This window comes from Mustela putorius, unplaced genomic scaffold, assembly GCF_011764305.1.
Source record: "Mustela putorius furo isolate JIRA1106 unplaced genomic scaffold, ASM1176430v1.1 tig00000765_pilon_pilon_pilon, whole genome shotgun sequence".
Classification (NCBI taxonomy): Eukaryota; Metazoa; Chordata; class Mammalia; order Carnivora; family Mustelidae; genus Mustela; species Mustela putorius.
The window spans coordinates 984,422-999,243 of record NW_025421470.1 but is presented as its reverse complement, the minus strand read 5'-3'; the positions used below and the strand labels follow the sequence as shown (position 1 = coordinate 999,243).

Below are 14,822 nucleotides of genomic sequence, written 5' to 3'. Positions count from 1 at the left end.
GCCCCTTGGGGCTCCTAAGCAGGACGCCGGGGGCCCATTGGGCTGAATCGCCCTCGGGGGTGTGAGCTGGTGACCTGCAGAAGCCCTGGCTTTCTCAGCCCGACCCCAGGGTTTGCTGGGGGGGTGGGCTGACATTCGTCTCTCCCTGTGTTGGATACAGGGAGAAGTTGGGGCTGACGGCCCTCCTGGGTTCCCCGGCCTCCCTGGCAGAGAGGGCACAGCTGGAGCCCAGGTGAGTGGCTCCCCAGGACAGCGATGGGGGGACCGTCCCCCGGGTGAGTGGCTCCCCAGGACAGCGATGGGGGGACCGTCCTGCAGGAGCTACTCTGATAAAGCCAGAGCCTCGATATGGTCTCTGGGGGTTCCTGACCACTTCTCTGTACCCCGAGGGGCACAGACCCTGGGTCCATGGGCCGTGGGCTGGCCTGGCTCACCCCCTTCCCCAGGAAGGAAGAACTCTCCACACCTTCACTCAGCCCGTGCTGGGGCTCTGGGGTCTCCAGGGAGGGAGGTCCGGTGGGTCCGGTTCTGACCCGTTTCCTTTTCATCGCTGCAGGGACCCAAAGGAGAAAAAGGGACCCAGGGAGAGAAAGTGAGTTGGGGCTCAGGCTCCCCGGGCAGAGCAGGTGCATGTCCAGGCCTTGGGGCTGTCCCTGCCCCCTGCCACCTGCGTGGCCTCAGAGACTTGGGGCAAACCCCTCAAGTCTGGGGTCCTGGCTTGGAACCTGCCCTGCTGGGCTGGGGGGCTCTCAGGGCCCCGGCCCCAGGCACCTCCTCACACCCGGTGGGCATGCGGGTCCCGTCCAGAGACCCCCGCAAGCAATCTAAGTGCTGGACACAAGCTTTCTCTTCCAGGGCGAACCAGGGAGGGACGGAGTGGGACAGCCCGGCCTCCCCGGACCCCCCGGACCCCCGGGGCCTGTCGTCTACCTGTCGGAGCAGGATGTAAGGACGCTGAAGCCGCTTTCCGAGAGCCCTTTCCAAGGCCTGGCAGGGGCCGCCACTCTGCCCCCACACCCAGCACTGGCTACAGCCGGTGCAGCCCCAACCCGGACCCTGTGGGGGGACCTGTCGGCTCTCCCCACCCAGGGCAACCCCCAAAGACGCCAGGGTTTTCGGTCTGTCGGTTCTATTCAGAACCCGTGACTGTGTCTCATTCCGGTGATGCTTCTACATTATCTAAGAGGAGAAAAATACGGGGCTGTGTGTCCAGAGAGAAACGGAGGTTCTGTAGCGGAAGATCGAGGCGGAACAAGGCCTCTCCCACCAGGCCTTGCAGGGCCTCCCCGTCGGGGTCCCTGGCCCCGAGCCTGCCGACGCTGGCGGCTCTGCCCCAGCCCCAGGCCCAGTATGGAGGAGGGGGACTGGCCCCGGGCCCCAGGGTCTCCGGAAGGTTCTCCGGTGCGGGGCAGGCTCCCAGCACGTGGCTTCCCCTCTGATCCGTGGGACCTCGAGGCCAATGCCTGGAGGACGACCGAAGGCAGTTTTTCTTGCACGGCGTCTCTGTGCGGTTCTGTGGCTCCCGTAAGAGGAGTGGACTTTTGTCACACACACGTCTCTTCCTTCCTTCCTGGGTTCCGTGTTTCTCCGGCGTGTGGACAGAGAGTGCTGGCCGGCGTGCCTGGACCCGAGGTGCGTGTGCTGTCCTGGTGGGAACTGCGGCCCGCGTCCGTGTGCCGCCCTGCACCCCTCCGCACCCCCCACCCCCACCCCCGCCGCGCTGACCCATCCCCCGACCAGTGCTGACCCGCCTCGCACTCCGCCCCCTGCGCTGACCTGTCCCCCTCTTCCGCAGGGCCGGCCAGGGTTCGCGGGTTTTCCCGTAAGTGGACTCTCTCTCTGTCCTGCACCAGCCGGGGACCCCTGGCAAGCCCAGTGGTGGAGGGTGCCCGCAAAGCTGAGGAACCTTCTGGGTCCTGAGCAGAAGCCCCCCAGGACCAGAGTGGAGGCTTGGGGTGGGGTTCTCGGCAAGGTGTCACGGGCCATCCTCCGCCTGACTCCGGCCCGACCAGGAGGCAGCCGTGGTGGGCCAGGCTCTGCACGTGGCCTTCATTCCTGTCTGTGTCCCCACAGGGACCAGCTGGGCCGAAGGGAGATGTGGGCTCAAAAGGCCAGCAGGGCCTCCCGGGACCCAAGGTGAGAGGCCCCGGTGCCAGGGACCGCCCCCACCATGCCCCTGGAGGGGTGGACACATGACCTGTGGCCAGGAGCACGGGGGCTCCCCCACCCCAGAGCCCCGGCGGGGGAGGCCCCCACTCACCACACTCTGGGGCCTGGGGGTCAAGGACCCCCCCTTCCCCAGAGCCAGCCTCATGCCTGTCCCCCGCGCTGTTCCAGGGTGAGAAGGGCGAGCCCGGCCCGGTCTTCAGCCACGATGGCAGCATGCTGGCGCCCGGCCAGAAAGGGGCCAAGGTGAGTTGGGTCCCTGAGACCACCCACCTTCAACCAGGCCGGGGAGGGGCGTTGCCAGGGGCTGTGGAAGGGCCCGAGAGGGGCCAGTTCCTGCCTCCCCCTGAGAGCCGCTCCTGAGCAGGGTTCCAGGGACTTCCATAGCCTGGGCCCCTCCTGTCTGTCCCTCAGTCACAGCCGCACTGGGAAGGACCTCGAGGTCCTGCAGAGCCTGGCATGCCCAGCCTGGCCACCACCGGTCCTGATTCTCCCCTGCGTCGGCTGAGCCTACCCTGCAGACGGGCTGGCGACTCTCGGGAGGGTGGGGAGTGTCCAGCCCAGGCCTCCCCTGAGGGAGACGCCCTGCCCTGAGGCTGTGGCCGTCCCTCAGCGGCTGCCGCTGCCGTGGGCTCCCAGCCCTCCTCCTCAAGAGGCTCCGAGGGGGTGGAGGGGGCTGTGCGCCAGGTCCGCCACCCCCAGACAGGCTCTGAGGGTCTCGGGGGGGTAGCTGAGTCTGGATTTGGTGGCCGTGGAGGGCAGCCCTACAGGGACCCCAAAGGCCCTCTGGCTGTGGGACCTTGGACCTCCGGGCCCAGAGAACTCTGCGGCCCCCAGGTGGGCTCGTCCACGCCCAGAGCGGCTGCCTCTGCCGCATCCTGCCTCCCTGGTGTTGTCACAGCCCCGAGAGCGAGGCCGGGTTGGGGGGCGACCCGCTGCCGTCTGACGGTGCCTCTGGTTTTCCGTTCAGGGAGAGCCTGGCTTCCGAGGACCCCCGGTGAGTAGCCCCCCCCACCCCCAGCGAACACGCATGTCCGAGAACATGCAGGCCCCGAAGGCGCCGGTCACGGCCGGAGCAGACCAGCTATACCTGTCAAACGTCGGGGCAGGGGCCGGCAGGAGGCCACAGCCGGGGCTGGTCTCTGCTCACCTGGAGGGCGGCTGCTCCTTTCTGCAGGGTCCCTACGGGCGGCCGGGTCACAAGGGAGAGATTGGCTTCCCCGGGCGGCCGGTAAGGACCTGGGGATTCCATGCGGCATGTGGGCAGCGTGGGGGAGGGGAGAGGACCCCGGGCCCTCCCAGTGCCCTGCCCCGGGGACCGTCCCTGCATGAGGACATCTGTCTCCAGGACGAAGACCGCGACGCCCAGCTTATGGGTGGCTGGGACCGAGCGTCTGGCTCCCGGGGAGATCATGGGTGGGAACCGAGAGCGGGCGAGGCCGGGTGGGAGGCAGCGCCTGCGGCCCCCAACCCCGTGCTCTGCCGCAGGGTCGCCCCGGGATGAACGGATTGAAGGGGGAGAAGGGGGAGCCGGGACACGCCAGTGTCGGCTTCGGTGTGAGGGTGAGTGTCCCCCGAGGAACGGCGTGTCTGGAACCCTGAGGGCCGCAGGGGGTTCCCTGCACTGTGACCCCGCTGGCACCAGGTCCCCACCGCGGACACAGGGTCCCCACACGCACGCACATGCCCGCCCACGCTGCCAGGCAGAGACCCCGCGTAGCTCTCAGAGGGCACGGCTGCTTCAAAACGCGCCCCCGCCCGTGGTGGCTTCCCTTCGCCCCACACGTGGCGTGACCCTCAGCACCTCCGTTGGCTTCCGAGCGGGGTTTTCTTCGGTAGTTCAGGCGTTTGTGATTGTCTCTGCCTGCAGATGCAGGACCCGCTCACGACCTCACGGCCAGGCGCCCAGCCAGCTGCCTGGAGCCCTGGGTGACTTTGTTCCTGGAAGTCCGGCCCCAAGGCAGGGGTACGGGCGGGGTCACAGGGGTGACCACAGGCAGGCGGGGACGGCGCATCACCTCACCCATCCCTGGTCTCTCCTGACGCACATGGTCCAGGACACCGGCCACTTGCCGAAGAAGCCCTTGTCTCGGGCTGCCGGGCGACGCCGGCTCCTACATGCACGAGTAGCGAAAGTTCCTACCCAAGCTCGGCCTCTGGCGCGGGCCTCTGGGGCTGCCCCTTGAGCCTGGAAACACACGGACTCCGCCTTGGGGTGCACGCCCCCGTCCAGTCCTGTTGCCCTCTCCACGTGTCCCCAAGGGATGTTCTGAGAGAGGCCGCTCTGTGCCCAGGGACCCCCCCAGCGGCAGAGCAGACCGGACGCTTCCTGATTCTGTGCTTTCCACGTTCAGTTTTCTGATTCCCCTGAGCCTTCTAGAAATGCTCCTGCCCACATCTGCCCCTCTGGCCCCTCCCGGGCCTGGCGGGAACGTGACTGACAGAGCTCTTCTCCCCGCGCAGGGTCCACCTGGTCCCCCAGGGCCTCCGGGGCCCCCAGGGCCTCCTGGGGTCCCCATCTATGACAGCAACGTGAGTTCCCCCGCTTACCGAGTTCTCCCCTCTCCCTCCTCACAGGCCCAACCGAGGCCCACCCCCAGGATGGTGTGGTTCGACCCCCAGGGAGGGCTGACCCCCAGGGAGGGTTCTAACAATTTCTGGCAGAGGGGTTGGCTGGTTGGGACCCAGGCCCACCTGCCTGGCAGGCCCCTCCCTGGGGCAGGAGGGCTGGGGAAGGGCAGGGGGGCTCCTGGATCTGGGAGCCTGGGGCTCCAGCCCCGGGGTCCTGGAGGGACACACACGCTGTTTTATGAGGTTCAGCCACATGAAGTGACCCGCAGGGCCAGATCCCATCACGAGCAGGGCTTCCGACCCCTAAGCCTGGTTTCTTCTCCCTTCTCCTCCCTGCCTGCCGGGAGCGTCCGTGGGTCCTCGAGGAGGGTGGGGCCTCTGGGTTCGGGGGGCCTGCGTGGGGGCCGGCTCCGCTCGTAGACTCCCTCCCTCACTGGCAGCCTCTCTGCAGGCCTTTACGGAGTCCGGCCGCCCTGGAGCCCCAGGATTGCCAGGTGAGGACGCCCGGGGTCTCAGGGGAGGGTGGGCGGTGGCCCCTTGCAGGACACGGAGCGCCCAGGGACACTCTGCTCCCGGAGCAGCAGGAAGTCTGGGCGTCTAATCCAGATCAGTCACAGCCGCCCGGCAGGGCCTCCTGGGTCCTCCCAGGCTGGCCTTCCAGGCACGTCAGGAGCAGACACAGCACGGCCTGCACTGGCTCCCGGCCCTGCCTGCGGTCCGTGGGCACACACCCGCAGGAGGGTGGGGTCCCCGGGGGCAGCCTTGGGGGGAGCTCTTGCCCTGAGGTGTCCCAGATCCAAGTGACGCAGCTGCCGGTGGTGCGGGGCCCGGTATGCTGGGCCGGAGGGCTTCGTCACACACACCATGACGGGTGCGGGCACCTCTGTCCCTCCAGGGCTCCAGGGGCCTTCTGGACCCAAGGGTGACAAAGGAGACGTGGGCCCTCCAGGACCACCAGGTGAGGGTGCTCTGGGTGGCCTTGGGCCAGGGAGGTCCCCCGACACCGCTGTGCCTGTGCTGACCCGGCTGCCCGCCTGCTGGAAGAAGCCCCTCCCGGGCTGGCGGGGCCGGACAGGACCTGTGGTGCTGGTTCTGGGTGCGGGGCACCGGGGTGGCCTGGCAGCAGGGCTGAGGGTCAGGGCTGGGCCCAGCGTGTTGGGGTCCCGGGATGGCGTGTGGGAGCCCTCATCGGCCGGACTGTTCCGGGGTTGGGGCGCGGTTGGGGGCGCGAGAACCCTCTGCCAGACTCTTCTCCTGAATGAAACCCAGAATAGCACCGTGAACGGCGGGAGCCGGCAGACCGGAAGCCAGAGCGCCGGGTCCCCAGCCCCAGGTGGTGCCGACTACAGGGTGGCCCGCCAGGACCTCCATGGAGGGGGCTGCAGCCCAGAGTGAGGGCAGGTCGGAGGGGAAACCCCAGGTTTCCCCCAAGGGCTGCTGGAGCTTGCAGAGACTAGGGCTTAATGAGGCTGAGCAGGAGAACAAAATGGCCAGAGCAGACCAGAACGCAAGAGGGAGGGCACATGGCGGGCGAGGCAGGCCCCGGGAGCCCAGCTGTGCCCAGACCCAGGCCACGGTGTTCCAGCAGGGGGAGGCGAGGGGCCTCCATTCTGGAAGGGAGAGCCGGACCCGAGGACTCTGCGCGGGACGGGCGAGGGAGCGAGGGGAGGGGAGGTCCGCGCCGAGCCAGGGGGCAGGGCTGCGGGGGCGCGGGCACCGGCAGGAGAGCATGTGAAGGCGCCAAGGGTTTTCCCAGACTGCGGAGAGACTCCAGGAGTCCTTCACACGACCGTCACGACCAGACTCCTGGCGAGCAGAGAGACGCCAAAGAGGCTCCAGGAGGTGGAAAGGCCGCGAAACCGTGAGACGCCCCTCGGGGTCAAGAAGCAGCAGCCACGAGGCTGTGCCACGACCAGCCCTGGCAGGACCGTGGGGCCTTCTGGGAGACGGAGGTGACGCCGGCGGTACACGTTGCTGAGGGAAGAGACGCCGCCGGGAGCAGGGGGCCCTCGGCCACGCCAGACTCAAGCCGGGCCGCGCCTTCCCGGCTCAGGGACGAGCGGAGAGCGCAGCAGGAGCGCGTCGCCGAAGCGGACACGCGGGAAGCCCGCCCCGGGGACACCTGCACCCGGGAGAAGGCCGGAGAGGAGGGAGAAGGAACAGAGCGACGGGCTCCTAGAAGGAGGCGGGAGGAGCAGGCGGAAGGTGAAAGCAGTTGCTGCACCGACCGTGAGGACGGCGGCTACGGCAGTCACAGGACAAACCGGCGGCCGGTGCGAACCAGACCGCACGCCGCTCGGCCGAGACACTCGGCAGCGAGGACACGCCTGCGGACCGCGGGAGGACGAGGAGGCCCGTGTGCACCTCTGTGCGCTCGTGTGTGCGTGTGCAGCTGCGAGTGCCTGTGTGTGCGCGAGTCTGCCTGTGTGTGCGCGAGTCTGCCTGTGTGTGCGCGTGCCAAGTGCCTCTGTGTGCATGTGCATGCGCCCGCATGTGTGCATCGATATGTGTGTGCGCACTAGCGCCCGCACGTACAATCGCATTGTGTGTGTGTGTGTGTGAGAGAGAGAGAGAAAGAGGTTGTGCGGGTCTATCTTGAGGCAGGAAACGTTGCCAGAAATTCTAAGAAACTGTTCACGTCGATAAAGGGGGACGCCCCCCAGGAAAACACAGCAATCCCAGATTTCTGGGCCCGGCAACATGCCTTCGCGAAGTCAAGAGCAGGTCTGGGCGGGACTGCAGTCATCACGGGGGGTGTGGGGCTCCTGGCGAGCGATGGGACCGCACACGGAAGAGCAGCTTGGGCAGGAGATGGAGCGGCTGACGGCAGGTTACCGCTGGGCAGGTCCCCGCCCGGCGACCACAGGGTCCTCTGGGGCCCAGTCTGCACCCCACGTGCCCACGTGGGGCACGAGCGAGCCGGAAGCCCCCATTGGGGCCGCACATTCCAGATGCGGAGAAAGCACACGGGCGCAGACACACTGGAATGGAAGGCGGTGAGGGGCTCCCTGCCCTCATCTGTGGCCACCGTGGGCCCCGGGGCAGCAGGACCCCAGAGGGCCTCCCACCCGAGGGGGCCCCACCCTGGCCCCAGCCCCCAGGGTTCACCCAGCCGCTGTGTCTCAATGGCTCAGGACGTCACAGCCCCACACGGCACCGGTGTCTCAGCCCCGGCTCTAGAAGTCTGAGGACAGGAGCAAAGTGACCTTGGGGAAGAGCTGAGACCAGAAGATGCAGATCAGGCCGAGGAGAAGACCCTGGTGCTGGCGTGCCCCCTACCAGACGGAGCGCAGAAGGGCCGCGGGCGGGGGGAGCCTGCAGGGCTGCCCTCCTGGGGGGTGCCGGGCCTCTGACCCTCTGACCTCTGGCCCTGGCCACCAAGTGGGCCCCAGCTCGGCGGGAAGCAGGGGAGCGGAATCTCTGCTGCGTGATTTTAGAAAAGAAGGAATAAAACTGCCATTTTTACAGAAAACCCTGTTTGAACATCGACCATCTGAAAAGACGTGCAGATAAAGCCTTAAATTGGTCGATTTACTGCTGTCAGGAGGAGACTTTACAAAAATCAACGACCTCTTGTAAACAAAAAGAAATTCTAAAAACGTGTCATTTGGAGAACGGGGTCAGGACGGTGGCTCCCACGAGGGGGGTTCTGGGCAGGGGTTCCGGGCACCAGGCCAAGCCGCCAGGAATCCCCCCAGAAACAGAAATTCTAAAGGCGAGGAAGGAAGACGCAGGTGGGGGCGGCGCTGCCGAGGGGCTCACCGAGGCCCCTCCCCACTTCTCTCCTGCAGGGCAGTTCCCGTTGGACCTCCTCCCGCTGGAGGCTGAAATGAAGGTGGGTGACACCTGCCCGCCCCCCCGCGCCTCGCGTTCCGCAGGGTTCGGGCAGTGCAGGGACCCGTCCGTCAGACCTGGGTCTGACGTCAGAACCCAGACCCGGGCTCCGGAAGCTTCTGCTGCCTCACCTCGCTCACGCCAGCCTCCTGGGGTCAGCCCTGCCCCCACGCCGGTGGTGGCAGCCGGGCCGTCTCAGACCAGCGTTTCCATCCACAGGGGGAGAAGGGGGACCGAGGGGACCCTGGGCCGAAGGGCGAACGGGGTGAGCCCGGGGGTGGTGGATTCTTCGGCTCAAGTGTGCCCGGCCCCCCCGGCCCGCCAGGCTACCCTGGGATCCCGGTAAGTCTGGGCTCCCCGGGCCCGTGCCGGCGTTCAGGGCCCCGGGGTCCTGGGCCGGAGCTGCGGCAGGTGCCGCTCGGCCATGAACGCCCGCGAGGCCCGCAGGCTGTGCCCGCCAGCTCTCCCCTCCAGTTCTCATCCCCACTCTCGGGGTGGGGGGGCGGGGCCTGGGCGCACCTCCCGCCAGCCGGGGGGCAGGGGCACGAGGGACCCTCACCCAGGCCTTCACGCCTGCTCTCCCGCTGGCACTGATCTTTCCTGTGGGACCATCCGCCCTAAAAGGCTCCAGGGAGCCCAGACCACAGCTTCTGCCCGGGGGACGGATGGGGAAGGAAGGCTGTAGGGGGCTGCCTCTCCGTCTGTCTTCTGAGATCTCGTCCCCGTGGAGGACGCGCGGTGTGGGAAGCCAGGTTTCCCAGGCCCTGTGGCATGGGAAGGGAGGAGGCGGGGAGGGAGGCAGGGGTGCTCCGAGCTGCTCCCTGCAGGACCTCTTGGAAAATGCAGCCCCGCCCCTCAGGCTTTCCTGCCTCCTGTTTTGTTGACCCCCCCACCCCCCCAACTAGGGTCCCAAGGGAGAGAGCATTCGGGGCCAGCCTGGCCCACCTGGACCTCAGGGACCCCCTGCATCGGCCACGAGGGGCGTCAGGGACCCCCTGGGCCCCCTGGACCCCCGGGTCCCCCAGGGCCCCCTTCCTTTCCTGGCCCTTACCGGCAAAGTAAGTCTGGCAGGGGATGGGGGCCTGGGCTCCCACCGGTCCAGCCGGGGCCACGAGCTCCATCTCTGGTTTCTCTCCTACAGCCATCAGCGTTCCCGGCCCCCCGGGCCCACCTGGGCCCCCCGGGCCCCCTGGAACCATGGGCACGTCCTCCGGGGTAAGGGTCCTCTCAGTGTCTGGTCAGATGCTCCCCGCCCCAGCCTGTCCGGCCACCCTTCCCTTTGACGACTGTGGGTGGGCTTTCAGAGGCCCCCAGTGCTGGGCCCAGGTTTGTCCCCATGGCAAAGGCACCACAGCCTCTAGACGTGGTTTCCGAAGCAGAAGCGGGAGCCTAGGGGCAGCAGGGCACTCGGGGGTCCAGCCGGGAAGAGGCCCCTGGAAGCCCCTGGAGAGCTCATGGGGAGCGTGAGGACTCGGGGTCCAGCCCTCCCCGCGGGGGGCCTCCCCGGCCCACAGCGCCTTCTCAGGGACCAGCCTCGGGGAGAAAGGGAGGCACGTGAGCCTGCGGGATGGCCCCCACCCCCACGAGTGCAGATGCTGCCTGCGTGGGATGGGGACCCACCAGGTCGGGCTCCCGGCAGGTGAGGATCTGGGCCACGTACCAGACCATGCTGGACAAGGTGCCTGAGGTGCCGGAGGGCTGGCTCATCTTCGTGGCCGAGAGGGAGGAGCTGTACGTCCGGGTCCGCGGCGGGCTGCGGAAGGTCCTGGTGAGTTTCTCGCACGCACGGCCGGGGTGGGGGGGTGCAGAGCGCGTCCCTGGCCGGCCTGCGGTGCGGTAGGGTTCGGGGGACCATGCGCGAGGGGCAGGTCTGAGCCGCGGATGCCTCATGGGGCGGGTGACAGACGGCGTTCTTCTGGACGTTTCTTTACTCTTTTAACGAGTGGACTGTTTTTTGGAGTTTAGGGTTCACGGAGAAGTGATCCTCCCGTTTATTTATTTATTTTTTTAAGATTTTTATTTATTTGAGAGAATGAGCATGCGCGGGGGCGGGGGGCGGGGGGGAAGGAAGAAGCAGGCTCTGTGCTGAGCAGGGAGCCCGGCGCGGGGCTCGATCCCAGACCCCGGGATCATGACCCCAGCCAAGGCAGATGCTTCACTGATAGAGCTCCCTGGGCGCCTCCTCTCCCACTTGGGAAAGTAAACGCATGGAAGGTGGTGTGTGCCAGGCGCTGCCGGGGAGGGTGGGGTGCCAGGCATTGGGGGTCGGTGGGGTAACCCCTGCATTTTCTTCCAGCTGGAGGCACGGACGCCACTCCCACGCGGGACGGTAAGGAGCCGTCTCCTCTCCACAGCCAACGGCGGCGGCTCCGGGGCCCTGGGGTGCGGGGTGTGGGAGGGGTGCACAGACCACGAGGCTGCCTACCTTCAGGCCACACTCACCACCCTCCAAGGGTGCCAGGCTCAGAGATGGACCCCTGGGGGGGTCCAAGATACTTGGGTTTCCTGCCGATGTGGCTCTTCTCCAACGGCCTGGGGCCGAGGCTGCCTTAGGGGGTGTGTGTCCCAGGTTCCACCGGTCTGTCCGCTCAGAGCCCAGCGGGTCCACTCCCGAATCCATTCATTCATTCAGCCTGGTCCTGGGCCCTCCTATATGCCAGGCACAGGGACGCGCAGGCCCGGGCCCCGTGGAGCTCACGGGCAGGGGGACAGGAGGTGAAGATGGCGGGGAACGGGCGATTTACGTGATTCTAGAACGTGAGCGCGGGGACCCGGTCATAGGGCACTGGGATACAGGCCGAGGCAGACTGTGGTGCATCAGGAGGCCTCCGGTGCTGCTGGGGATTGGATGGGGTGCGGGTCACCTCTCTGAGGTGGTGGAACAGGGTTGGAGACGGAGAGCTGGGGTGTCTGTGCAGGGGTGAGGACAGGCTGGAAGGCCAGGGATGTGGTCCTGACCTTGAGCACAGGCCCAGGTACCACTGCCGGCATCAGGCTGGCCGGACTCCCGCCCTAACTCTCCAGGGCAGCCCAGGGCCAGTGGGTCCACCATGCAGCTCCCCACGCGCCAGGGTGCAGACGAAGCGGGTCCCAGACAGGCAGCTGCCGCTCAGCCCGTCCAGGCAGGAGCACCGGGCCCTTGCCACCGCCTCTCTGTCTGCAGGACAACGAGGTGGCCGCCTTGCAGCCCCCTGCGGGCAACCCATACCCCCGACGGGAGCTCACCCACTCCACGGTGCGGCCCTGGCGGGCAGATGACATCCTGGCCAGCCCCCCACGTCTGCCGGACCCGCAGCCCTACCCTGGGGCCCCACACCACGGCTCCTACCGGCACTTCCAGCCGGCTCGCCCCACCGGCGGGCCCACCCACAGCCACACCCACCAGGACTACCAGCCGGTGGTGAGCGACCCCGTGTGGACGCCAGCCCTCGGCCCACAGGGACTGCCGGGGCTGCCGGGCGGGGGGGAGGGGTTCTCTAGGCCTGGGACCTGCCCTCTGGCTGTCCCTGGTGGAGGAAAGGACAGCGACTTGCCAGAGCGCTAGGCGGGGGTGGCGGCTGGCAGTGGCCGCTCTGGACCCCGGGACCCCCAGCACGGGGCACAATCAGGCCCTGCGAAACGGCTGGCTGCTGACCCCGCGGCTCTGCACCCTGCAGCTGCACCTGGTGGCCCTGAACAGCCCCCAGCCGGGCGGCCTGCGCGGCATCCGCGGGGCCGACTTCCAGTGCTTCCAGCAGGCGCGCGCTGCCGGGCTGCCCGGCACCTTCCGCGCCTTCCTGTCCTCACGGCTGCAGGACCTCTACAGCGTGGTGCGCCGAGCCGACCGCACCGGTGTGCCCATTGTCAACCTCAGGGTGAGTGCGGCTGCCCTGGGGGCCCCCCAGAGCCTCCCACAGGGCCGGACCCCCTGAGCTGCAGAGCCAGGCCTGCGTGTGCAGCCTCCTTGGAGCTCAGGCTTGGAAATGCTCCTGGGGGGCTCGACGGCCCCCACACCTCGGCCTCTGCCCACCACTGTGTGCTCCTCAGGGCCAGATGGGGTCCGGGCGGGGGAGGGGGCCTTGCAGGGGAGGGGGCCGTGGAGGCGGCCGCCTCTGGCAGGACATCTCCAGGGAGGGAATAAGGCCCAGTGCGCTTCCCTCCCAGGATGAGGAGCTGTTCCCCAGCTGGGAGGCCTTGTTCTCGGGCTCCGAGGGCCAGCTGAAGCCTGGGGCCCGCATCTTCTCTTTCGACGGCAGAGACGTCCTGCAGCACCCGGCCTGGTAGGCTCCCCGGGCTGCGCCCCCCAGCAGAGGCAGCAGGGGTGTGGTCTGGGAGGTGGACCCCCAGGGACCAAGGACAGCCAGCTCTGCGCCCCCCCACGGGCCCCTCATCCAGCCAACACGAGGCACCTTTGGGAAGCACGCGCTTTGCCCTGAGTAGCCAGGACCCGGTCTGGGGCCCTGGCCCGGGGCTGACGGCTGCGGCGTCCCGCAGGCCCCAGAAGAGCGTGTGGCACGGCTCAGACCCCAGCGGGCGCCGGCTGACCGACAGCTACTGCGAGGCGTGGCGGACGGAGGCCGCGGGCGCCGCGGGCCAGGCGTCTTCCCTGCTGGCCGGCCGGCTGCTGGAGCAGAAGACCGCGAGCTGCCAGCAGGCCTTCATCGTGCTCTGCATCGAGAACAGCTTCATGACCTCCTCCTCCAAGTAGGGACTCCGCCGGCTCGGACGGACGGACGGACGGACTGCCCGCTGGGAGGCCAGGAGGCGGGAGAAGCGCCAGGCACAGGAGCACCCCTCCCCCCAGGGTGGGGACCCAGCCGGGACACTTTCTTGTATGGCTCCCGTGTAATGTAACCCTCAAGAAATAAAAGGAAGCCAAAGAGTGTATTTTTTAAAAAGTTTAAAACGAAGCCTGGTGCCAGGACTCTCTCGCACCCCCCACCGCGCCTCCTCACGCAGGGCCCCAGCTTCTCGGCCCAGTCAGACCGGGAGTAGACCCTGTCCCCGGCAAGGGAACTCACTACGGGGGTGCACGCCCTGGGGCCCTCTGTGGCCCCCGCAGGTGCTGACTCCTGCTGGCCTCCCTCCCTCTCTGGGCCGCCCCGGGGGCTGCAGCTGTAGCAGGCCCTCCCTCCCCCGCTGGGAGCTGCCAGGGCGGCTCAGGCCACGGGCACAGTGTGGGGCCACCTCACCCCGGCCACCCCCAGGCCAGGGCAGTTTCCCAAAATCAGCACCTCCCCCCCCGCTGCTGATTCCAGTCTCCCTAGGGCCCCCAGGCTCCGGCCATTATCCCAACCCCACTCAGCTCTCCGTGCCACCCCGGTTGCCCATAAGACCCATGAGATCACACCCAGCATGGAGCTCGGCCCAGCCAGCGCCTTCAGGAAGTTTCTTTTAAGCCATCTCCATCCCCAAGGTGGGGCCGAAGCTCATGACAAAGCTCATGACGCTGGGATCAGGAGCTCTAATGACTGAGCCAGCCAGACGCCCCCATGCTGAGTTTTGAGAGGACCACACCCCAGGGACAGTAGCGTCCCGTCCGGGGGCCACCCCATGCCCAGTGCTCCTTTCCTGGGACAAGGCTTCCTAAAGCAGAAGTTGGCCTGGCTTCACCTCCTGGAGCCCAACCAGGCCCACACCCACTCCCCGTCCCCTCGTCCGCGGCCGGAACCCCAGCCTGCTGGCTCAGGGCCAGAGTCCCAGGTTCGTCTCTGCAGGACGCGGAGTTCAATAATCATCTGCCTTCAGCTCAGGTCATGATCTCGGGGTCCTGGGACCGAGCCCTGCATCACGTCCGGCTCTCTGCTCCGCAAGGCGTCTGCTTCTGCCCCTCTGTTCACGCCACCCCCCACCCCAGCACCAACCCTGCTTGTGCTCTCTCTCTCGCAAAATAAATACAATCTTAAAAGAAAAATTCCGGAGGCAAATAGGACAGCCACGCCTGCGCCCAGCCAGGACACGGCTCCACGGGACCTGCCTCGCTATGCCCCACGCAAGAGGGGCCGCAGCGAAGGGGACACTGGGAGGTGCACCTGAGCGTCGCGTGGGACGACACGGGACCCTCCTCCATTGGCGGCCGTGCAGTGGGCGAGGACCCAGCTGCTCAGCTCTGCGGCCTGTGGGCCACACCAGTGGGTCCAGTCACCGTGGTCGTGTGGTCACGGGCTCTGCCTCCCAGGCCATGGAGCTGGTCTGCGCCCTGCTCCCGTGTTCACCCCATGGCCGCTGTAGCGCGTGGGACCAGCTGAGCGGCTACTGGGGGGCCACTGACA

General features: G+C 67.7%; 1 protein-coding gene across 1 annotated transcript in view; it reads left to right on the top strand.

Annotated features, from left to right (window-relative positions):
- The window catches only part of COL18A1 (collagen type XVIII alpha 1 chain), a 45,551-nt gene extending 32,095 nt beyond the window's left edge, over positions 1-13,456 (top strand). Inside the window, 24 exon segments of the mRNA XM_013061331.2 lie at positions 161-232; positions 557-592; positions 856-945; positions 1,603-1,632; positions 1,796-1,822; positions 2,074-2,136; positions 2,338-2,412; positions 3,137-3,163; positions 3,344-3,397; positions 3,655-3,729; positions 4,630-4,698; positions 5,189-5,231; positions 5,633-5,695; positions 8,529-8,572; positions 8,791-8,913; positions 9,477-9,534; positions 9,537-9,629; positions 9,713-9,786; positions 10,211-10,339; positions 10,868-10,900; positions 11,735-11,971; positions 12,228-12,425; positions 12,715-12,830; positions 13,045-13,456. Coding sequence (XP_012916785.2) covers positions 161-232; positions 557-592; positions 856-945; positions 1,603-1,632; positions 1,796-1,822; positions 2,074-2,136; positions 2,338-2,412; positions 3,137-3,163; positions 3,344-3,397; positions 3,655-3,729; positions 4,630-4,698; positions 5,189-5,231; positions 5,633-5,695; positions 8,529-8,572; positions 8,791-8,913; positions 9,477-9,534; positions 9,537-9,629; positions 9,713-9,786; positions 10,211-10,339; positions 10,868-10,900; positions 11,735-11,971; positions 12,228-12,425; positions 12,715-12,830; positions 13,045-13,258 — 2,043 coding nt within the window. The 3' untranslated portion in view covers positions 13,259-13,456.
- Positions 13,457-14,822: the final 1,366 nt, after the last annotated feature.